At 46.2% G+C, this 24,502-nt stretch overlaps 1 protein-coding gene across 8 annotated transcripts in view; it reads right to left on the bottom strand.

Annotated features, from left to right (window-relative positions):
* The window catches only part of TBC1D24 (TBC1 domain family member 24), a 29,465-nt gene extending 11,586 nt beyond the window's left edge, over positions 1-17,879 (bottom strand). The window contains exons 1-7 of one of the 8 annotated variants that reach the window (XM_030484200.1): positions 17,792-17,879; positions 13,194-13,247; positions 11,260-11,332; positions 8,018-8,257; positions 7,122-7,294; positions 5,152-6,184; positions 3,298-3,315 (exon numbers count right to left, since the gene is read on the bottom strand). In XM_030484200.1, coding sequence (XP_030340060.1) covers positions 3,298-3,315; positions 5,152-6,110 — 977 coding nt within the window. In that variant the 5' untranslated portion in view covers positions 6,111-6,184; positions 7,122-7,294; positions 8,018-8,257; ... (1 more) ...; positions 13,194-13,247; positions 17,792-17,879. The remainder of the gene's footprint in view (positions 1-3,297; positions 3,316-5,151; positions 6,185-7,121; positions 7,295-8,017; positions 8,258-11,259; positions 11,333-13,193; positions 13,248-17,791) is intronic. The other 7 variants (XM_030484199.1, XM_030484202.1, XM_030484201.1 and 4 more) reach the window with 7 other exon arrangements.
* Positions 17,880-24,502: the final 6,623 nt, after the last annotated feature.

A 24,502-nucleotide genomic window follows, 5' to 3' on the forward strand; every position in this document is an offset into this window, starting at 1 on the left:
CTCTATTTTTCTCACATTCAATGAATTAATAAACATTCAGGGCAGTCAACTAGTTTATTACAGTGGCTTTCTGGAGGAAAAGTAATAATAAAACAGGCAAACCTCATAATTATTCATATGCTTGCTCTGCATTTTCACACTGATGTGATCTGTTTGGGCAACTAAACTTAAGTACTTGTTCCTAAAAGGCTCTCAATCTCAGTGTACCTTTTCTTTTTCCTCTGTTCCTTCTCCTGGCTACTATGAACTGCTGATTTAAGGACTTCCCTACCCAGATCCCACTCAAAGCCTGTGTTCAGCAGCATTCATAGTAACACATCACCTTCAGTACCCTATGTCTTCCTATAACTTTTCCACATAGGTAAAATATCACAGAACCATAGAATGAACCAGGTTGAAAAAGACCTTTAAGATTAAGTCCAACCATTCCCCAGCACTGCCAAGGCCACCCCTAAACCATGTCTCTAAGGGCCTCGTCTACACAGTTTGTGAACACTTCCAGGGATAGTGACTCCACCACTGCCCTGGGCAGCCTGTTCCAATGCCTGACCACCCTTTGGGGAAGGAATTGTTCCTAATATCCAGTCTAAACCTCCCCTGGTGCAGCTTGAGGCCGTTTCCTCTTGTCCTACCGCTTGTTCCCTGGGAGAAGAGACCAGCCACCTCCTGGCTCCATCCGCCTTTCAGGTAGTTGTAGAGCGTGGTAACGTTCCCGTGAGCCTTCTCTTCTCCAGACTAAACCCCCCCTGGTCCCTCAGCCGTTCCTCATCACACTTGAGCTTCAGACCCTTCACCAGCTCTGTTGCCCTTCTCTGGACCCGCTCCAGCACCTCAATGTCTCTCTTGCAGTGAGGGGCCCGGAACTGAACTCAGGATTTGAGGTGCAGCCTCATCAGTGCCAAGTACAGGCGGATGATCACTGCCCTGGCCCAGCTTGGCCATGCTCTTTCAGCTTTATCAGCTATAGCTTTTTCAGCTCTATCAACTTTAAAACCAGATCTTTTGAATCAACTAGAAAGCATTTACCATGGTGTTGGCTATTTAAGAATATTCCTGTCCCTTGAATGTCATGGCAAATCATTTATATTTAATGTCATCATTCTGTTAATAAACGCACACCATAGCTTGACCAAAGGATTTGAAATAAAATGACCTGCTATTGCCCAGGCATAAGTCACAGCTGCAGGTGCTTATGACTGAAACCTGTGTTGAGATCAGTGTCAGTACAGCCTGTACCTACACCACACCAAACTGTGCTGCTTCACAAAAATAGAAGGGTTTTTTTGGAGGGAGGTCAGAAAATTGCAACCAGAGTTACAAGTCTCTAACCTGTATCCATCCTTTCATTTTGGACAGTATTTCTCTAACGACACTGAAAATCATCTACTTCAGTTGGGTAGTTGCTGTTCAGTGCAGTAAATGAGTGAAAATGAACAGCATACAGTTTGGCAAAGAAAAAACCACAACATTTTGGTTTGTATTGGTTAATGATTCACTACTCCAGAGGCCTTTCAGGGTTCTCTAGTAAGAAACCAGCACTTTGAGGGAACACTGAATTTGGACTGGCACTGCATTAAGGTCCACCACTAGAACTGAACAAAGTCACTAATCTTTTACCCTGAATTAGTATTTTCCTCAGCTCTTCATGTTGGCTAATTGAGATTGGCATGACAACTTGCTATTAAATGCTGATGTTAGAAAGAAGTTCAACTTTATTATCCCAAAGGAAATTCAATTTAGAGAAGAATCACAATCTAGAAGTTTAATAAAGCAGCTTATTTGCTATTTTCATAGGAATGTTGTTTTTTACATTCTATATCATTAATGTTCTATATCATTAATACATTGTGCTCCAGAGACCTCAAAGTTCCTGAAGATAAGCCAAAGCTGCCGACGTGCGGTAACCGCTGTCACAGTGGACATCTCTGTGGTATGCCAAGACAACAAATACCACACTCCAAGTTCTGACTCACTGAATTACATTTTCCTGCTCTGCTTTGTTTTGGGTTAAATATGATCTGGTCAGCATTATCTTTAAAATCCACTATAATTTCAGTTAGAGCATAAATACATGGTACAAGTGATACGCTGTTTGTCAGTCATACATGGCAATAGAAGCCATATGTGGTGCATTAGCCTGAAACATAATCCTGTGTTGAGATCACTGTCAAGAGACACCCTGCACCTAACTCCCCTCAAAACTATGTGCTTCCTCACAGAAATCAAGGCTTTCTGCTTTCAGAACCTTGTAACCGCAGTAAAATAATACATGGGCACTGAAGATTTGCTTAGCTGGAATTAACAGCCTGCTGATTTCTTAGAAGTAAAATCCTCAACATACAGAATATGATATGAAACATGCTCTGATAAGCCTGTTAAGGTGTTATTTCAGACATGAAAACATGAGTAAATTAATTCCAATTTTGATTTTATAGATTAGTACAAACATTAGTGTGTATCACTCACTGAAGCTAACTCAGGGCACCTGCAACAAGGCCAGGAGATTCTCAAAGGCATTAATTTAAACCCATACACCCGTGGTATTTCAGACTCACAGAGCGGTCTTTCTCCTTTCCAAGTTCCCTGCTTATCAGATATCACAATCCACTGGGTTTTGTTCTTTAAGATTTGCTTTTCAGGCCAAGACTTGATGAATGACTTCATTAACCACTAACGCTACATGGCTGAGTAACTCTGACCTCCTTGACACAGGAAAACGGTCTTGTCTCCTTGCATCTAAAACCCCTACCTACTTAAAAATAAATATAATCTAGTATGATTAGAGACAAGTGACTTTCAGGAGTGTGCCAAGTTGGGTTCAGTCCAACATCTTTCCAATTAACCGCAGAAAGCTTGCAAAGAGGAAAAAGAAAGTTGAGGATGTCTCATATCTACTGCAACAACATAAAACAGATCTGGACGTGTTTCTGAAGACATGTCACTTTTGAGATGTTTTAAAACAAAGCAACACTTTTTCCTCCAGTGTGGAAAGGACTTGCATCCTTGTGGAAAGGACTTGCATTAACATTACTCTTTTCCACTCTGGAAAACACAAGTTTGTTGTATGGAAGTACTCTTGCCTGGCTGGACCCACAATCCCTTATCTTACATCTTTGCAGGTGCTTTGAACTAACTTTTCAGGAGTGCACTCAGGAGGTGTTACACAGCATCAGATGCTGGGATTGCTGCGCTGCTTCTCCTGCCCCAGCAGCAGCCATAAGGACAGCCTCGGAAGGAATCACTAGCCAAAGAAACAAGAAATGAGCAAAGTGCAAAGATTCAAGTGGTTGAACCTACCTTCTGGGAGATGCAACACTGCAAACGGGAGGGGTGAAGTGGGTATGGAATTGACAGAAGGAGAACGTGTAAGGAGAAAGACAAAAAAAAAAAGATAGCAAAGATCAGTGATTTCCTACATCCATCACAAAGTGAAGGAAAGGAGCCTGGAGAGAAACAAAGTGAGGTTTGATTCGAATCACCAAGCATGAGAAAAACAGACAGACAGGTTAAAATATTTCCTATTTCTAGGTTCACTTTTTTTCCCCCTTTTTTGCTCTCTGCTTGTAGAATGAACAATTCATCATCTTCTTGCACAGGCCAACACACCTGGATAAGAGAACTCACACCTAATCGAGCACCAGTGATGATCTGAACTCTACCCAATGTGATGTTCCAGGGGCTAAAAGCCTTGTAATATTTGAGACTAACAGAGTCTCTTCCAAGAGATGAGCAAAATAAAGCACAAGCTAATTGTAAACCAGACTGTGAGTCTAAAGATAAACTGTTGGAAAAGAGTCGAGGGAGCTTTACATGTATTTAGGCACATGGAAGAGGTTCAGCTGGCATTTACATTATTTTATAGGCTGAAGTCTGCTACATATATATCCCCATACATATGGTATCTGCTTGCAACCACTGTAACTAACTCAGCAACACAATTGGCTGTAAGATCCTGATATATCAGTAGCTGGTACCTTTTAATTTTTGAAGAGTTAAAGAAAATGAAACTGTCCCTCTAGCATATCAAGTTCCAGATATCATTCACTGACCCCAGCAGATTTCCAGAAGTCATCCTCCCTTCAGAGGTCAGGACAGCTGATAAACTGTTCAACACTTCAACTTAGATTTCAAAAACAGCTGGGAGAAGTCTTCTGCAGTCACAGAAGGCCTTGGGAGAACCAGAACATCTCTACAGCACCAGCATTTACCAGCATGTAGATTTGCACTTGGCAAGATGCTGATTTTGTTTAGATTAATGCATTGCTGCCTCTCCTATCTACATGGAGATGTCTTTTGGTAATGTTGTTTATTATCATGTCTTTTACTATCACACTGGAGCAGGATTTCATTTACTGGTTTCACAGCTGGTTTTTCCTCCCCTCATTTCTGAAAAGAAATTGTGATCACGCAATCACCTTTTGAGTCACTATCCTCACTCTTCTCTTTCATGGTTCTTTCAAAATCATTATTTCTAATGGTACAGGGGCCTGTCACAAAATAGGGCAACTCCTACCTGTGATTAATATACTCTGGACTTTCAGCAGGCCTGCAGTCAAACTAATTTTCAAGTAACCTGTAAGCAAGACTTACTTATTCCTTGCTCTATTAAAATAACTCCCCAGTTAAGCAAACTGTTCCCAGCTGACAGAGTGTTTGCTTACTTACACTGCAGAAGCTGCCTAATTCACAGTCCTGGGCAGCATGAAATTAACATTTTATGCAAATAATCTCATATTTAAAAATTAATTTTCACATTTGTGGGGTACTTTTCCTCTGAGTACATTATCAGTGTTTCCCCCAGCTTCGCTAAAACATCTTTTAGTTTAAAAACAGCTTGTAAAAGATACTTCTGAGATACAATACTTGCAATTAACATGTACCTGTAAGAAGCATTTACAAATTAATCACTGAGCTATGAGAAAGTGTTTTGTTTCTCTTGTATCATAACATTTCAGTTACACTTCTCGTTACAATCCATAATTGTAACGATTAATTTTGGGGGGCTGCTGATTCACCTGCAGAGATCAAAGATCAGCAGGTACACCAGCACATATTGTGACCCCAGCAGTCACCCAGGGCTGACTGACCGACTGCTCACCACACTGGGCAGTCTCCCGAGGTCCCTCGGGCTGCCTGCAGCGAGAGTCCTACCTCTTCTGTTTGACTGTGATGCCCTTCTGCTGCAAAGCCTTCTCATTGGCCATCTGCAGAAGCTGGATCTCCTTCCGTGAGAAAAGGCGGATAGCAAAGGCCTTTTCCAGAAGCTTCTCTGGAGGCACTGACTTGGCAATGTCCCTTACGAATACTCGGATGTCCTGCTGTATGCTGTCAGACTTCATGGGCTGCCCAGCTCTGACTTTGTGAAAAAACTTTAGAAGAGCCAGTGCCACGCGATAGAGAACTTTGTAGCCCTCCACCAGGAACACATCAAAGACCCGAGCGATATACACCATGGGCAGCTCTCTGAAGAGCCACCGCTGCCAGTCAGAGTACACCTCCAGTACATCCTCGGACACTGCCACCATCAGCTTATGTGCCGCCTGACAGTACTTGTTCGCCAGGTCTCCAAAGGTCATGCAGGACGACTCAAAAGCCAAGAACGTCTGGTCAATGAGCCGCTTGGACGGGTCGTTGCAAGCAAGGATGCGACAAACCTGCCCAAAGCACTCGGCCTCGTCCTTGCTGTAGTGCAGAAGCAAAGCAACCACTGAGGGCAGTGCTGGGCAAAACGAGATGTCTGGGAACTGATTTGCAATGCACAGTATGATCTTCCTGACTGCTCCGATACCTTCTGCGTTCAAGCAGTATGTGGGGACCAGGCTGTCATCTACAAACTCTGGCAATGCAAGGGAGCTACTGCTGCGTTTCCCAATGATCTTCACCACAATGTCTTGGTACACGTTCGCATCTGGGGTGACTGTGCGGCATGGGATATTGCTGATCAGCTTATGGTACACTTTGGCTCTCAGGGAGTGGTTCTTGGCCCAGTAGCCTTGGCGGGCCAGCTGCTTGAGCTCTGGGAGCTCGAGGCAGGTCAGCTCCTTCGCATCCTGGCTCTGCAAAGAACTGTCCATCTTGTCCCAGTCCACAAAGCGGCTGTATTCATCCATGGCTCCAGGAGAAGCAAATCAGAACTCATGAGAATGGAGATGCTATTTAGTCATCAAACGACTTGCAGCTTTTGCTGCAAAAGTGAAAAAAAAAGAGAGAGGTTTGACTAACAGGTAATCTCCCATTTTCTTTCGGATTACACGCATACATTTAACTTGTTCCTGCAATGCCAAAACTGTTTTCTAAAGCAAAGAAAGTTAAAGATACAAAATACCTATTGTAAAGTCTTTTTTCAATTTGCAAGTGCTCCTCCTAATTCTCTGGAGAAGTAACTGTTACTTGTAGTTCAAGCATGCAGTCTCACGAGCAGCTTTCACTGTCCTAAGACGGTGTGGCCAGCACCAAGAAACACTGACCTCCCGCTAGCCACAGCCACATGTTCTTGGCCATTTCTTTGTGCTGGTGCTAGCATTTGTGCGGCCACACAGTCACTGAGATGAGCTTGTCAATCTGGTTCAGTTTTTCTTTTCCACTGGATAAGATGCATAGCTGTCTGGTCAGCCAGATCATGGCATCTTCCTTCTGATTGCTTACAAATGTGACTGAAAAAACCCCTCAGCTACATCTTTCCTGAAAATCCTAGCACTGAGGGTTTAAGAAATAAGTACACAGCCTTTCAAATGGAAGGCTTGTAGACCTATTTATATCAATACAGAAACCAAAGATATCCAAACCTGATCAATACTTTAGGAAAGAGTTAAAAATGAACCACACATGACAAAAGTGACAGTGTTCAAGGCCAAGCTGGACTGGGCTTGGAGCAACCTGGTTTAGTGGAACGTGTCCCTGCCCACAGCAGGGGGTTGGAACTGGATGAGCTTCAAGGTCTCTTCCAATCCAAACCAGTCTGTGATTCTATGAAGCAGACCATCCTTTCTGACTATAGTACAGGCTGGAGTCAGCTTAAAACAGCTTCATGAAACTGCTTCTGGTCCTGCGCTTGCACACTCTGATCAAACCACCCTCTAGAGGGCCTGCTGCCACCACAGTTAGATCTTACAGATTCATACCTCTGCAATAGCACCAGTAGCTGAAAGATCAGGTTCTGGCTTCCAGTTCCTCAAACCACATGTTTACAGGATCTCCCAGTTGACTCCAGCTTAAAGTACACCTGTATCCCAGCAGACAGCAGGACTGCAACCACTAATGGCCATGAATGAGCTTTAACCAAGTCAGTGCAAAGCTAGAAGGGAGATACAATAAAAACAAACGAATAACAGCAGGCAATGGGTTTACCCACTGCTGGAACATCTATGCCAACGTGTTCTCAGAGCCAGAGTAAAGCTGGGAAGCACACGGCAGCTGGTGCTGCACACTGCAAAGGCAGAGAAGCCCTATAAACCACGACAGGCCTATAAAACTGTTTTGTGCAATTAAGACATTGTATAGCAAGGTTAAATCAACAAAAACACTTACTGAAATGCTTCCAAAGAACCTTTAGTTATTCATGTGTCAACAGACTGCAGAATGCATGGACTTGACATTTATCAGCCTGGTCTTTCATACAAGTGCATTAGAATGATCTGAAACTCATAAGGTAGATATACCATCAAGACAGACAGCTCATCCTCCCTATTTCATTGCAGGGGATTAAAACAAACATTTTGCCTCAAGTAGACAGGAGTTCATACACATACAATTAGCATTAGCTTGGATAGCCATACATTTAATCCAGACAGTTTTAGATTCTGACTAAATATTAATCTGGGTATTTTGGAATTACATGCTGAAACTCCAAAATTTAACTCATCATTTAAAAGGTTGGCAGCAACACACATTTCAGTCAACTTTTGAATGGCTCTTCTCTACCAAATACCTACTGCTTCTTTTTTTTTTTTTTTTCATTAAAAAAGATTTTTTTTTAGTTCATTTTTGTACAAGTCAAGAGGAATACAGCAATGCTCACCATTTCTTTTTGGTGTATTCCTCCATATCTGAAATTAATTTTCAAATTGCAATTAAAGGAGGCAACACATTGTCCTGACTTCAGTTCTGGAAGCAAGATATCTTAGGATGTTGAGGAATGATGCCCCCCAGTGTGAGCTGAGAGCAGGTCTTCAGGATATGCAGACAGTAACGGCAGGACACCACTTTGAAGAGTCAGTGTCAGCTCCGTGAAAGTTAACATGCTTCTGTCACTCTCCACCTGAGAATCATAGGGAAACACATGATTTTGAATTCAAATCCTAGCATAAGATCCTTGTGGGGAAGAGAAATTTAATTCTATTTAGCAGCGGCCAAAGCATGGAGAGATGAACCATTCTGTTCCTGGCCACTTCAGTATAGAAACCGTTTCTATCCTGTGCTTGCCAGAGTCTCCACTATGCAACAGCTTCCCCCTTCTGCCATCATCCTGTGGGAACTGCTTATATTTATATCAAGGAGGCTTAAGAAAAATGTCCATCATATGAGACAACTTCTAAGCTCCTCAGAGTTACATCTCAGCTGTGCTTTTCCCTGTAAACCTTTGTCTCCCTCCTCCTTACTCTTTCCTATTTTCTACCATTCAGAGCCACAAGCATATTTAAAGTCTGCATTTAGAGTAATTTTTCCCTCTGGAAGTTATTGCCCTCTCCAGAAACTAATGAATTTGAGGAGTATGTGCTCCTCAGCAAGCTCACTGAAGTCTGTGGCTAAAGGATGGAAGCCAAACTGCCAGAACTTTTGACTTGAGCTTGCAGTCTTCCATAGCTGGGTAAATCTGCTGGGCCTGCATGTAGGTCTGGCTGCTTCTGCTTTTCAAAACTCTGGATGCTGCAAGAAAAAAATGTCAGCAAGGCAAATGGGCACTGCCAAGGTTGTCAGAGCATGACAAGCTCTTAACTGTGCTTGCAAATCCAACAGAATTAGTGTGCTTCAGTGTAATGGTGCATAGCTCCTGACACTCCGCCAATAGGTACTGTAAGCCAGCAGGCCTCAAACGGGAAGTATTTACTTGCCAGGGGAGAAGAGCCCAAGAAATCTCAGGAAGATTCCAGCCAGCCTTCATCTCCTCCTCCCACTCCTGAATCCTCCTCTATCCCTCCCTCTGGACAAGTTCTCTCTCTTCTGGCAACCATGTAAAGAGCAATGTTTAATTTGGAGCTGATGGGAAGAGGAAACAAAAGTTGCCTCCTGTTCAGTAGCAAAGGGGTAGTGGTCAGAGCTGCCTCCTACCCATCTCTTCTACCCCAGGGGAGCAAGCAGGCAGTACAGACTGCTATATTTGAAGGGATGGAAGGGTGGAGTGTCAGTTAAGGTGTGAAAACAGAGAAGAATGGCTGTATAAGAGGGCATGTCAGAAAGTCCCACCCTCACCTTAACTATCCAGCTTTCACATATAAAGAAAGGGTAAGACACAGGCAGAAGAGAAAAAAATATTTCAGAATGAAATGTTTGTATAAAGATATGGTTAAAGATGGGCAGAGACCATTCATACAATCTTGTTGCAACAAACCTCTCTCCCTCTGGCTAAAGTAACTTTACAGAAGTTAGCATCATGTTGTGGGAAGTATCTTTGAACCGGACACAGGGACAAGAGTATGAATCGGCACCTGAACTGCACAGAACTGAAACGCTTTCAAGTACCTGTTAGAACACAACTATACAGGATTGTAAAAATTAGCAAAGAGTTTACATTACTCATAACAACAACAAAGCTTGAAAGTTGTGTGTACCTTGCTTAAGGGGAAGCAGTTGTTATCCTTTCTGATCAGACTTACAGAACAGTAGGAATTAACACAGAAGAAGAAAACCAGGAGAAAAAGCTTTTTTTCTTAGGAACCGCTACACCATTTTGAGATTGCCAGGTCTACTGGTCTATAATGGAGCTCTTCAGTGCAACATAAAAACCAACCCATGCAAGTGAAAAGTAGAACTAGAAAAACGCTATTAAATATGTGCCAGAAACAGCTGCAGAACAGGCAAGATTTCTCAAGGTTAAGTTCAAACTATGAAGGAAAGCAAGTAATCACTACAACTGAAACCCAAGCAATGGCCATGGCAACTGAACTGGCAGGATTTCAAGTCAGTGACTGAACTGTTAGGAAATATTTAGCTTGCTAGTCTGACCACATTTTCCATTCCATTCCCTTAGTTCTCCCCATCGTCATTTGGGCAACTTTCAGAAGACAGCCGAAAACTGCACTGAATTTGTAGGGAATGTGCAGCAGAAGCCAGGGTGACAGTCAAATTCTTATACTGCCTGAGAAGAAAAACTCTATCAAAGTGTCCAAAAATAAATCAGCAGGAAAAGATTTGAATGGCAACTTACCTTCATTATGGGGAATCTAAAGCTACAATTTTATTGAAGATAACATGGCTAGGGACAACTTTAATAATTTTTCTTTGCTTTCCAAAATGCAGGAATTAGCAAACTGAAATACCTGAAGTACAACAACCCAGAAGACAATTATTGCTTTCAAATCCAGAGTACATGCAGCACTCCACAGTAGTGAAGCATCTACATCCTAAACTTAAAAGGGAATTCCAACTTTGGTAAAACCTGAGATTTGATATTGCTTTTAATAAACACAAGAGAGTTTCCTAAAAAAAACAAATCACAGAATCCCAGACTGGTTTTGTTTGGAAGGGACCTTAAAGCTCACCCAGTTCCAACCCCCTGCCATGGGCAGGGACATCTTCCACTAGATCTTACAAATAATCAGGAAAACTTTGTCCCCTGTTCCATTTAGGTGTTCTTGGAACTTTGTGTCCTGGCAGTTTGACTAGAGATTAACAGCTTATTAAGACACTTCATGCAAATCTAGTGTACCTGCTCTATAACAAGAACCTTAAACTTTGCAAATACCATTTACTCTTATCCATGGACAGTTACCTTGGATTCAGGTATTTGTACTGTACAAATACAGCTGGAGACTGACGACCAAAAGGTTGGCATGCATTTTTAAAAGGTGCTAACAGAAAGCAAGTATCTTCTTTTGCTGCCCTACAAATCAAGACTAATGCTGAAATTCCAGACCTGCAGGATACTGTTTGCTGTTTATACCGTCAAGCAGCGATGCAGCCAGGGAAAAGACTCACATCTCCTCTTTCATAACCTCATTAAACTAATCTGTGCAGAAGCCACATAGACAGATAATAAGAACTGCTTCCTCAAGCCTGCTAGCTATTAGTCCTCATAGCACCAAAAGAAAATGAAACCCAAACCTGAGTAGATGATTCCCCATCCTTGAGGAATACTCAATCATCTCCGAGATGTTTGCTTCATACACCAAAGAATCTGACAGAAGAACAAAGCAATGCAGCAAGACAGTAATAACTGCAGAATAAAAGACAATGAGCAGACAGTTCCTCCTTTCTCCCCCAGTACTTGAGTGCATTCTGCAGTTGTCCCGCAGCCCAGCCCTACAGCAAGACACCTTAACATCTCTGGTCCATGGATCTGGAAACATGACTGGACACCATGTGCTGTCCGCCCCTTCCCAAACACCTCCTGATTGGAAGTGTGTTTTGTCACATTCACAGCTCCAGTTACTTCCCATGCCACGCATCACTGAGGAATATGCGTGCATCAGAGTCAAAGTTAAGCACTCCATTTAGCACCAGAACAAGCTGAACACAACTAACTCATCGGGTGTAGGAGAGCAATTTGGACCTCGGTGATGCATTCCGGAGTGATAATCGTTTTTGGTAGAGCACACAGAGTTCATGGATTGCTTTAAATGCAGTTAAATGCAGTTCGATCCCTAGGATTTGCCCTGGGCACTGTGTGCAGCACAAGCTGGGCTCCAGGAATACGATTCTGGACAATGTTCCAATACTAATTTACCGATAACAATGGGGGGTTAGTTCCTGCTCCCTGCTGGGCTTTTTTAACATCCTTATGGGACAAAGTCTAGAAACCTCTCCTTTTCCTGAGTAAAGGCCTGATATCAGAGCACACTACAGGGCAAGCCATTTTAGGCATCTAGATGATTTATCTTGGGATGTCACTGCTGCATATGAAGGTCTGTACTAGAATCCCATGCTTTCATTCTTAGGAAAGCACTATTGTCTTCTTAAACATGGTCTTTAAATCACCTGTGATTAATCTATAGTTTACTTTGCTACGGCCAAAAGTTCAGACACACAAGGAGCTCTTCTCTGCAGGCCACATAAGCAACAGTAGCTTTTATTTAGGAGACTATGTATCTCTTATCTGCAAGCACTTCAGTAGAAAGCAGCACTCCTTCCTCCCCATCCCCTGCCCGGGATGACATGAGCACTTCTGACGCTCAATCACTGCTGATCCCGTGAGCTGTACTGACCATTGAGATGCCACAGAGGTACCAAATAAACACACAAACCCCAAATAAGACAAAGTCTGGGGAAAAAAACCCCCAAAAACAAAGAAACCACAAACCCAAAATGCTTATTGAAAAAAACAGAAAATAAAAGAAATGGTTAATGGTTCTACAAAGGTCCAAAAAGGCTAAAGAACAGAGCATTGTAAGAGGATACTGGGTGGTAAATGCTATCAAAGACATAGATCTGGAGCTTTCTGTCCTGTCTACATCTTAAAACCCCCAAGGATCAACTAGTAAAATTAAACAGAAGAATTCCTATCTTTTCCCCCTCCCAACAAAAACACCATTTCATAATATAAAAATAATCAATGTTGAATTCCAAACTAGTCATCCATTATTTTGACTACAACTTTAAAACCAAAATGCCTTCATAACAACAGACATGCTGCTGAGGTTATAATCTTACTTTAAGTGTAATCTCTAGTCTTACTAGAGGGGAAAGACTTTGGGAAGACTAGTCCTATTAGAAGGCCAGTAAGATAGTTAAGGGCACAGGATACATAAGAAGGGGCTTATATACATGCTGATGGGGTTCTTCACCCACATACTTGTTCTGAGTAAACCTAAAAGGACTTAATGTACCTGACATGCTACTCCTCTGCCTAGTGTCACTGCACTGGCCGATGGATTCAAAGCCTCTCAACTGGAGCAGAGGGCTCACAGGCATCTTGAAACGTGAAGCAGGGGCAGGAGTCTTGTCTCCATATAGAACCAGATTACCAAAACCCAAACAAAACAAAGAGCCCCAAGAGTCGTCCACAGCCCCCACAGTGAAGAGCTTTTATTAATCCTTACCTTAGAACTAGTCCTTGTATAGATCTTCTCACGATTTACTCCCTGCAGCTTGGCCTGTTGATGAAAAATGTAAAAATTAAACTGTTTTTAAACAGTGCATGGGGCAACATCCACGTGCATCAGGGGCACCATTGACCGCCAGAGCTTTAAAAAGCCCGAAGGTATCAGCCTGCACTTCTGCATGGCTTCCAATCTCCATACTTGCAATTGTGGCATAGAGAACAAGATGACAAATATCCTCACAATAGAGAAGAGCAAGTAAATAACCACATTATTAAAATGCTTACACACAAATAACTCATTTCTGTCTCTAAAAATACATACAGGATTACTACTTGTGGCACCTTTGTCATAAACACCTTTAGGTAATATTCTCACTGTACCTTACTGCTGTGTTCCCCCCAGTTTTACTGTCAGGTAAACAACTCTCATTGAACAGGCAGCTTCTGGAGCAGGTCTCTCCTCCTGGGACTAACAGGGGTATCTGCTGCACAGGAAGGGGATTTCAGACCCCAGCTGTGCAGCTTACGCTATTTAGATCCCCAGTTCTGAAAAAAAACCCCAACTATATTCTGAACATCTGCAATGGAGAGTGGGTTTGGCTCGGCTCACTTGCTGAGGGTTTATACACCGGGCCCTTGCCCTGTTAGGTAGAAAAGTTTGAACTAATTTGATGAACATTATTTTTCTTTGCAAATGAATGATATTCAGCTCAGCAGATTTTCAAATAACCCAATTTTAGTTTCCTGCAAAATACAGTCATTACAACTTTGTGTTAATTCTCCCTTTAGTTGTTTTCCCCTGAAAAAATAACAAAATAATCCACTGTTGGTGCAGCTACACCAAAGTACATAGACCTTACAGCAGCTTTCCAATATCTGAAGGGGCCTAGAAGGGCACCAGCAAGCGACTCTTCATCAGGGCCTGTAGGGACAGGACAAGGAGGAATGGCTTTAGCCTGACAGAGGGGAGCTTGAGATGAGCTCTTAGGCAGAAGTTCTTCCCTGTGATGGTGCTGAGGCGCTGGCACAGGTTGCCCAGAGAAGCTGTGGCTGCCCCATCCCTGGCAGTGTTCAAGGCCAGGTTAGGCGGGGCTTGGAGCAACTTGGTCTAGTGGAAGGTGTCCCTGCCCGTGGCAGGGGGTTGGAACTAGATGAGCTTTAAGGTTCATTCCAACCCAAACCATTCTACGATTCTATGAAAGTTACACCTATTTGCTAACATAATGTAGCTGCGTACTCCCCAAGTACAATTAAGCATGTTCATTAATACAGACACTGGCAGGCTATGAGATTTCTTCTGAGTCTCTTTCCTGAGTCAGTGAGAATCAACAACACGTGGTCTCTGCAATGTGTCTAAAAGGTCAGGTAATTGTCCTCTAACTTTAGAAGTTAAGCAAGAGGAGAGCAAATGAGATATGGTAAAGCCTAAGAGCACGAACACTATAGCTAGGAGCACTTTCATATGTTAATCTAATTTAAGCCAGTCGATTCCAAAGCTGGACATCTCCAGCACATACTTCCACCAATACACATGGACCCCAAGCAAGTCAATCATTAACATAGTGCAATTAAGTCTATTTTTATATCAGAAAGATCGCGTGACTGCCTGGGCAAGCACTAGAAGTGTAAATGGCTGGAGATCAGCACTAACCAGCCAAACACCACTGCACCCCCTGCCTAAACACACCCTGTGCAAATGTGTCAGGATACTGCAATTAAACCTGACAATAAGGGCATCCCCAAACAAGCAGACATTCAAAAGAAGCTCTGGTTCTTTAGCTCTCAGTCACAATTCAAGGCTATGTATAGATGGAATAGAAATAGCTATTTTTCTTTCAAACCATTAACACAGTTTATCTATTTTGAGTGTTACCATACAGCATGCATCTAAGACAACCTAACACCACTGTTTTAACAGCCTCCCCAACCTAACACGCAGGGCAGGCTGTATCCTAAAGAGCCAGAAGAACAGTAAGGACTAAATTAGTGGTCTGTTGCCAATAATTTGCTTGCCACTAACTCAGCTTCGGCACTGAAGCAAAGGCACTCAGGATCTAAACAAATGCCAGGGTAGTAGTATCAGATTGCAATAAACTTGCTGTGGAAGATGAGGAGAGAGGTGCAGTGTGGACTGGCTTGCTTTGCTTGCTTGCAGGGTTGTTAGAGTGCAGGAATAGCTGGTGTTTTCATTTTTCTTTACAGCTTAAATGATAAGGCTGACTAGGGAAGGAGGCTCTGCAAGATTTCAAATGAACAGAATGAAGAAACAAAGACAATCATGGGGAGAAAACAAATGTTGCCGTAAAAGGAGAGAGCTGGGAAGAGCTCAGGTGCTTAAATACATGATGAGTCCACAGACAGCCTGCTAGAAACATTTACTTGGCAGGATTTAATTATTAACAGCGAAAGAGAAGCAGAAAGCTGCTTTCCCTTGTGTTCACATTCTACCTGCAGGAAGACCTGCAAACTTTCAAATATTAATGACAGAAAAGACATTCAGTACAAAGATTCCTAATATCTAATGATGGTGCAACACTATCCACAGCCATTCTGCAAATTACAAAGGACGTGTCATGTATTGCTTGGGAACAACAAAGCCAACATAAAATGTCCTTGGATTAGAGTTATCAGTGCTGTTCCTGCAAAGTAGCTATCTTTGAGAGAAGTGTTTTGCAACATGGCCTTAACTGCTAGTGACTGCACAAAGAAAGAAATACTAACAACAGGGAGGGAATTCCCTTTTCCAGGAATTCAGAGCCGTGGATGTGATCCACGTCATTTCTGTGCTCTGGGTATTCCTGGATAATCTGACAACACTACTGGGATTTCCTGTGAGGCAGAAAACCTTTCAGATGCTCCAGCTTCCTGCAGGAACTGGACATAAAACCACAAGGTTTTAAGACTATACAGTCTGATATGGAACCACCCGCTTCCCTCTCATCACAGCCTCAGAGAACTGCAGGACTTCATCCATGCCCAGGGCTGGACTCAGCCATGCACACAGCATCCCCGTGGTTATTTCCTCTTCTGTTAATGGGCCCAGAAAGGCCAAGGAACATTTTAGCAAGTTCTAGCTAGCCCCTAAACACTGTGTTCAGCTGGGAAACATTCCAGCAGCCCCCATACCCCAACAGCAACCTTCTGCTTAAGGATATGCTGTACATATGTACATATATCTCAGTGAGCAGTTCCTAGATAAAGACCAACAGAAGGTTAAACTCATAACAAAATTTGACGTTTGTAATAAAGATTTCAAAATATTCAAATTTTTGTGCACTCCCAATCACAAACACAGGCTGGGGGAGACTGGACGGAGCAGCCCTGAGGAGAAGGACTTGCGGATGTTGGGCGAGAAGAAGCTCCCCATGACCCGGCTTCAGTGAGTACTTGAGCCCAGAACCCCCCCGTGTGCTGGGCTGCATCCCCAGAGAGTGAGCAGCAGGTCGAGGGAGGGGATTCTCCCCCTCTGATGCGCTCTGGGGAGACCACCCCTGCAGTCCTGATCCAGCTCTGGGGCAACAACACAAGAGGGACGTGGAGCTGTTGGACCAAGTCCAGAGGAGGCCTGGACCACAGAGATGCTGCGAAGGCTGAAGCAGCTCTGCTCTGGAGCCAGGCTGAGAGAGCTGGGATTGTTCAGCCAGGAGAAGAGAAGGCTCCTTAAGGGGAGACCTTAGAGCAGCTTCCAGGGCCTAAAGGGGCTACAAGAAAGCTGGAGAGGGGCTTTGGACAAGGGCCTGTAGGGACAGGACAAGGGGGAATGGCTTTAACCTGCCAGAGGAGAGATCGAGATGAGATCTTAGGCAGAAGCTCTTCCCTGTGAGGGTGGTGAGGCGCTGGCACAGGTTGCCCAGAGAAGCTGTGGCTGCCCCATTCCTGGCAGTGTTCAAGACCAGGTTGGATGGGGCTTGGAGCAACCTGCTTTAGTGGCAGGTGTCCCTGGCTGCGGCAGGGGGTTGGGACTGGATGAGCTTTAAGGTCCCTTCCCGCCCAAACAAGCCTGTGACTCTATGAAAACACTCGTGGAAGAACCTGCAGAACACAGGCGCTGGGTTTCGAGAGCTCTTATGTGAATACAAACCGCTCCTGTAACCGGGACCAGCTGGCAAAGTGTAGCTGTGAGTGCGTGGGCAGCATCACCAGCACCCGCAGGACCCGCCGGTGCCTCACCGGGTCTTGACCAATTTTGCAGCAGCAGCAGCATGCACTGCAGGCATGCCACGAGCCGTTCAAACGCCTCCCCGGATGGCCCCGCGCTGCACAAACCGACGGGCAGAGCCCGGGCCCTCCGCGGCCAAGGAGGGCGGACAGCGCCCGGGGCTGCCTCCGCTGCCCGCGGAACAGCGCCTCGGGGCCGCGTCCCGCCCCGCCCCGGCAGCTCCCCCCTCGCAAGGCACGGCGGCGCCCCGCGGCCCGGCACCAGGAGCGAGGCCGAGCGCGGCGCCCGCGGAGGTGGCCTGACCACAGCCGGGCCCGGGGAAAGGCCCCCTCCGGTCCTGCCCAAGGAGCCCCCGAGGTCCCGGCACCCAATTCCCCTTCCCCGTTCCCCAGCCGTGTCCCGGTGCCGGCGGAGGCCCTACCGCGCCCCGCCCTTACCCAGATCGCCTCAGCGCCACAGCCGCTGTCAGGACCCGGGGGGGGGGGAACGGGGAGGGGGCGAGCGGCGGCCGCGCGCATGCGCACGGGGCACGGCGGGGGGACGGGTGCGCGCATGCGCTCCGCTGGGCGGCGCGGGCACGTGCGCGGTGTCCCGGCGTTGAGGGAGAGCGGGGGGGGGTGTGTGGTGGTTAGGGGTGGCATGGGGGGGTGTGTGGTGGTTAGGGGTGGCATGGGGGGCTGTGAGGGGTGACGTGAGGGGCGACATGAGGGGCTGTGAAGGGTGATCGTGAGGGGTAGTGGGTGTGCTTTAATGGGTTGGGGTGGTGAGGGGGGATAGTGAGGGGCTGTGAGGGGTTGGGTGGTGTGAGAGGCAATGATGAGGCGTTCTCAAGCATGATGGTGATGGGGGGCTTTGAAGGGTCAATGGGGTGAGAGGTGACAGGTGTGATAATGAGGGGTGACGGGAAGTTAGAAGGGTTGAGGGTGGTGAGGGGTGGTGTGGGGCTGTGTTGAGGTGGTGGGGGGTGACACACAGTGGGTGGAAGGTGCTGCATTGTGGGCAGCAGGGCTGTGGGGTGCGGCAGTATTGGGCGAGGAGCCCTCCGGCTTGTGCGTCTGCGCTGGAGGCTGCACTGTTCATTGACCCTGCAGAGCTTCTGGTGGAAAACACAGTGAAAAATAAAACTGACAGAGGGGAGGCTGAGATGAGATCTTAGGCAGAAGCTCTTCCCTGTGGGGGTGCTGAGGCGCTGGCACAGGGTGCCCAGAGAAGCTGTGGCTGCCCCATCCCTGGCAGCGTTCAAGGCCAGGTTGGACACAGGGGCTTGGAGCAACCTGCTCTAGTGGCAGGTGTCCCTGCCCATGGCAGGAGGTTGGAACATCCAACCCACACCATGCTCTGAGTCTATGAAATCCTTGGTGCAGTTGTTGCTTTAAGAACACTTTAAGATCTGAATAGCTTTTTGCACAGTAACAATGTGACTGGTTTTTTTGCAAGGCCTGAAATGGCCAGGAGAGAAATGGGTTCATTTCAAAGATGAAGGACTTCCATAGTGTTTATTTGACTTGACTTGGCAGCAGCGTTCTCTTTACGGCTGGATAAATAACTGCCACATTAAAGATTATTAACTAGGAATGCTTAAGTGACCAATAAAGTACTAATCTTTTATATGGTGTTGTAAATGTACACAGCTTGGTAATGCAGGCTCTTGCCAAACAAGATAACAAATCCTTTACCCGGAAGGTTTACAATCTAAAAGAAACCACAAAGGACCACAAGGAAAGTACAAGACATGATAATGAAACAGAAAACATAAAACACAAGGAGGAGTTGTAGCCATTGCAGCTGGATTTTAAACAGGGTCTTAAGGTTTTTTCATATTTATCTTAGAGCTACTGGGCAGGGGTCAGAAGGAAGGTAGACACAACATCCATTGTGGCAGGGACAAATGGTGAGCAGGGTTGTGGGCCTTGGTGTGGCTGGGCTGAGTACCTTGTCTCTGCTGAAGGCTGGTGCTGCAGGAGGCAGGGAAGGCAGTCCACTGTTCCAAAGATTGGCTACACTCATGGCGTTTTGGAAGTGCTAGGCAGAGGAGGCCATGGAGGCTGCGGGGGCTGGAGCAGCTCTGCTCTGGAGCCAAGCTGAGAGAGCTGGGATTGTTCAGCCTCGAGAAGAGAAGGCTCCCTAAGGGGAGATCTTAGAGCAGCTTCCAGTGCCTGAAGGGGCTACAAGAAACCTGGAGAGGGGCTTTGGACAAGGGTGTGTAGGGACAGGCCAAGGGGGAATGGCTTTAACCTGCCAGAGGGGAGATTGAGATGGGATCTTAGGCAGAAGTTCTTCCCTGTGAGGGTGCTGAGGCGCTGGCACAGGTTGCCCAGAGAAGCTGTGGCTGCCCCACCCCTGGCAGTGTTCAAGGCCAGGTTGGACACGGGCTTGGAGCAACCTGGTCTAGTGGAAGGTGTCCCTGGTTGTGGCAGGGGGTTGGAACTGGATGAGCTTTAAGCTCCCTTCCAACCTAAACCAGTCTGTGATTCTATGAAGCCTATTTTAATATGTACTTCCTCCAAGGCTTCCTTGTGACTGACTGGTGCTGCTGTGGAGAACAATGAACTCATGTCACAGATGCACATGACGAAGCCATTTCCAGAAGCTGGGCTACGAAATAATTTGTTTATCCAAATGTATTTGGAGATATAATGCATTATTTTGCTTTCACTTGTGTTTGGTTCTGTAGAGTCCTAGAGGGTACTTACGCATATGGGAAGGATTATGTTCCTTATGCTAACCAAACTTGAGCTAGCAAGGAAAGCAGATCTAGAAGAGGATGAAAGTAGATGGAGAAGTGTGGGAACAGAGATAAGTGTGGACAGTATTTGGTAAGATCTTGTAGGAGGATGAAAAGCTTCCATCGTCTTCAGTATTTATAGCATCCCTTCACTGTAGTATGTGCTTCCTCTGTATATTTGGGCTCATGGTGCCCCTCTGAGGTAAAGCAGTGCTGATATTCCCAGGTTTCTCCAGGGAAACTGCAGCAAAGAGAAGGTGTTCACAAAGCTGAGGACTGGCAGGTTTTAGAAATCAAGACCAGGCACAGAGAGGGAGTTTGGACTTCAGGAATTTCTCTGCTGAAATGCGAACCGTGATTGGAACTGAACATATGCTTTAGCTAAAAAGTTGTCCTCAGTGTTCAGAAAGTAGAAGTAATTGAAGGCTTTCTCCAAACCTCTGTACTGATGCTTAGCAGTGCGCTATCGAGATATTTTAGGAATAGAATGGTGACACTTTTGTCACCCAAGTCTCTGCATTGCCTGATGGTTTTACCACTCCAGTAAGCCAGATGCCATAGGAGACAGAGTTCAAGGAGGCAGAGCCCTGCACAGAGGGAAGATCAGTGCAAGGAGATCTTTCAGGAGGAGGCCCCGTGTGATGGCAGGGTAAAAGAAGACAGCAGTCTGTGAACTAGCAGAGGTTGAAAAAGTGGCAGATGATGAGGACAGAGTGGATGTTGTGTGCTCTTTTAAAACTTTGGAGAGACAGCTCTGTGAATAATCTTCACTAGCCTGGACTCAGGCTGTTGCACTGTGAGTGACATGAGAGAGAGTGTGAAAACCATGTTTGACTAGCTGGTTGATGGCTGATGGAAAACATGACTGAATGCATCTACTTTTCTTCCTGGAGAAAGGTGTTCGTTGCCGGCAGCTTTACACGAGCCAAGGAGCACTAAGGCTCTAAGTACTAAACCCTGCAGCGGATCAAATAAAGAGGAAGACCTGGTGACCCCCTGGAAGCTGAGGGCAATGTGCCTGCAAGGGCTTTCTATAGATAAATAAAGGATGTTCGTTTACAGGGCTGCAAATCAGCAACTTCCCTGAGTTTTGGAGAACTTTCACGTGACATGAAGTTTCACGGAACATGAAGTTCCACAAGAGCAGTGTTTGGGGAAGCCTGTTTCTTGTGGGTTTGTGTCTTAAGGGTGGCTTCTCTCTATTCTCTGAAGACTCATAATAGGTGAACTCATACTGAAACATTTCTTTGTGTGGCTATGCTATTCCACCTGAGCATTCATTTCCCTGAAGCGTATTGCAACAGAAATTTCTCCAGCACATGCAGTTGCGTACCTCATTTTCTTATGAAACCAGGCAGAGCCATGGTCCAGGCTGTAGTGGAGTCTTTATGGCAGGGGCAGTGGAGGGACTGGAAAGTTGGATTGGGAAAGGACATGAAAGCAAGAAAAGGAAAGAGTGAGGAATGGCTGAGTGGGTGGAATGGGCGATCCCAGAGGAAAGCTGTCCATATGGGTGTCCAACAGCCTTGGAAAGGTGGCTAGCACTTGTAGGGCGGGCAGGAGTGTGGCTGGAGGACTGGTAGAGAATGCTGATGCACTCAAGGGACTTAGGCCAAAACCTGAGCTAATGAAACCGTGGCTTTGCTGGTCCCACAGCAAGGCTGTTTGTACAGAGTTGCTTTCATGGGAAGCAGGTAAGCCTGGCAAAGTGTGACCTCCTGTGGGTAAAACCGGGAATTACCATGGGATAATTAAGTAAATCCTTTCCTTATCACATGCCAGCATCTTAATGGGAGGTTTGCCCAGTGGTGTGGATCACCTTCTCTTCCACCTGCAGCAGCCAGACCTGCATCTGCCCTGCTGGATGAGCTGTCTGTGGTCCTCCCGGCAGTGAGAGTGAGGCTAAAGTCAAAAGTGCCAAAACTGGGAGAGTGCCGGTGGATGACACTAAGAAGAACAATACTGCGAAGGCAGCCACGTGCTTCCTTGGGACTCCAAGAAGTGCTCCGCGGACCCTGTGTTACCTGTTGGGTTGAATGGGTTGCAGCCAGCTTTTCCTGTTTCTTTACCCCTTCCCTCTCCCCAGCTGTGGTACTTCCTGCCTTCTAGAGGCAGGCCATCATCTTGTTGTACCATGAACACTGTGGGAAGGGTTGGCTTTTGGTACTGTGCGATCCTCTTGGCATGGACAAGGGAGTTGTTAGGAGGGAATTAGCATCCTTCCTCTTGGATGACTTTAATTCCCCTCCCCCATGAGGTGACCAGGACATAGATGTGTGCTGACATGCATAGTACGCTCTCAGCATGTTGCATCAGGTGCTCCAACGTGCGATGATTGCTGGGTAGCACCTGGCTTTGGCTGCAGGTTCTGCTGTCACATTAGATACTCAGTAGGGTGAGGTCCACAGAGATCCTTCTGGCTGGTGGGCACCTTTGGGGCACTCTTGCCAGCTCCTCACCGTGTGGAGGAAGAGCTCATTGTTGAGGGATCTTGCACGTGGTAGTTTGCCTCCACCGATGGAATGCCTGTCTGGTGACCTGCAGGGTCTTAGGGAATGGCTTATTTTCCCACGGCTTTTCCTGAGAGGCTGATTTTGTAGGAGTTTGTACACTTTTATTCTCAAGTGTAGGTGTACTGCATAAGCTCCAGGGACTGTTGGTGAGTCAGACACTACAGACATCTATGTATGTATGTATGTATGTATGGATAACTAAATGCTGCTAGATTTATGCCCTGTGCTGTCTTTGATGTTGTCTTGGTCCCTGCTTTCCCCCTGTTCTCCTCTGCAGCAGCCCAAATACGGTGCTGCCTCTTCTGAGGGGACTTACTGGTTTTCACCAGTCAAAGCAGGATCTGTTTTCTTGGGCACTGGTGTCCCTCACAGCATTGTGCCTCTGCCTGGGCAGCTGGCTCTGGGTCTTGGGTGCAATTAGCACAGTGGGATGGACTGGGAGAGGTGAGGGGCCTGCAGAGTTCACAATAGAGCGTACAAGTGAGGTTGCGATCAGATGGCTTTGCTTTCTGGAGACCTGAGAATAGGCTGAGCCCACCTGAGTGAAGGATGAGAAAAGGGTGTCGTGCCCAGAGGGCCTCTGGCTGCAGTGGGTCTGTCCCTGTGCCAGCCGAATGGCCAGGGCATGTCCCTCGCTCAGCCTGTTGAGTGGGCTTTGCACCAAAACCCACAGCACTGGGTGCTCTCGGACCTGTCTGTTTCTCCCCTAGGGCAAAGCAGAACCTGCAATTAGTGTTTCCAAAAGGTGTGAGATGGAGCCAGAGCAAAAGCGGGCTCCGTGGGTGCTCTGATCCAGGCCTGGTCCTCGCACCTGCGCCAGAGCGTGAATCGCTGCTCTGTGCCGCTGCCCCTCACGCTGCTGCACACTCTGTTTTCATTAGTATGTGCTCTCGGGTTAAGGACTGCTCTCACTTCCAGCTGAACAAACACCTTCCATCGCGTGTAAAATCCAGCCTGGTGCTAATAGGCGTCTCCCCCCACCTCCCTCCCTCCTCTCTGCCACCTTTTGTGCAGTTGGCAGGACAAAAAAGTGGCACTATTACCTGACTTATTATCGGCACGGGACTGTAATTTATGGCATATGCTTGGTAAAGTGCCATGCTGAAAACATTTATGGCCCACTTTGAGTCCTGCGGGGTGTTGGGGAGGGCGACAGCTGCAAAAGGGAAGGCAGTTGTTCCACCCTTGCAAAATACTGCACAGCCCAAAAGCTTCCTCTGCCTTCTGACAGCAACGCTGTGTGCGGGCAGGCTCATTGCCCCTGCCCATGGATGTCAGAGACACCAGTGCCCCAGGCAGACATAAGGCCTTGTCCTTAGAAAATACACAGTTTTGTCTCCCTTTGGGCATTTATCTAATTTCCCATCTTTACTGATTCTGGTCCTGTACAGTCTCACCCCTCAGGCCAGCATTTCAGACCCTGCCTTCCTTATGTTCCTCACATATGTATGTGGCACCTCCTCCTTCCCCCCCAGGCTACAACACGCTGTCCTCTTGTGGAAGACCAAATGACAGCCTGTGGAAGCTGCCCCATGTGCAGCAGATCAAGTACAGGAGCTGTGAATAACTTCTCCTAAAGGCAGGCATTAAAGGAGGTCAGCTGCTCTCTAGCAACCAGGTTCATGCTTTGTCTGAGGCAAAAAACCTGATCATTTAGTTTGCCACATCTGGATTTGACCTCGAAATGTGCTGTGGAGAGAAGGGGACAAATGAGTTGTCATTGCTGTAGGTGGGCTGGATTTGAACAACAACCTAGGGGGCAAGGGAAAGTCATTCCTGGCAGCAGTGACTTTTCCAGTGTTTGAAGAGACTTGTGAGAAATGGGACTTTATACCCCAGTCTTGTGAAGTGTGGTATGAAAATTTGGCATGGAAAAGTGTTTTTGACACTGGGCTATTTGCTGATTACTG

The sequence above is a fragment of the Strigops habroptila genome, chromosome 4, assembly GCF_004027225.2.
Source record: "Strigops habroptila isolate Jane chromosome 4, bStrHab1.2.pri, whole genome shotgun sequence".
Taxonomy (NCBI): domain Eukaryota; kingdom Metazoa; phylum Chordata; class Aves; order Psittaciformes; family Psittacidae; genus Strigops; species Strigops habroptila.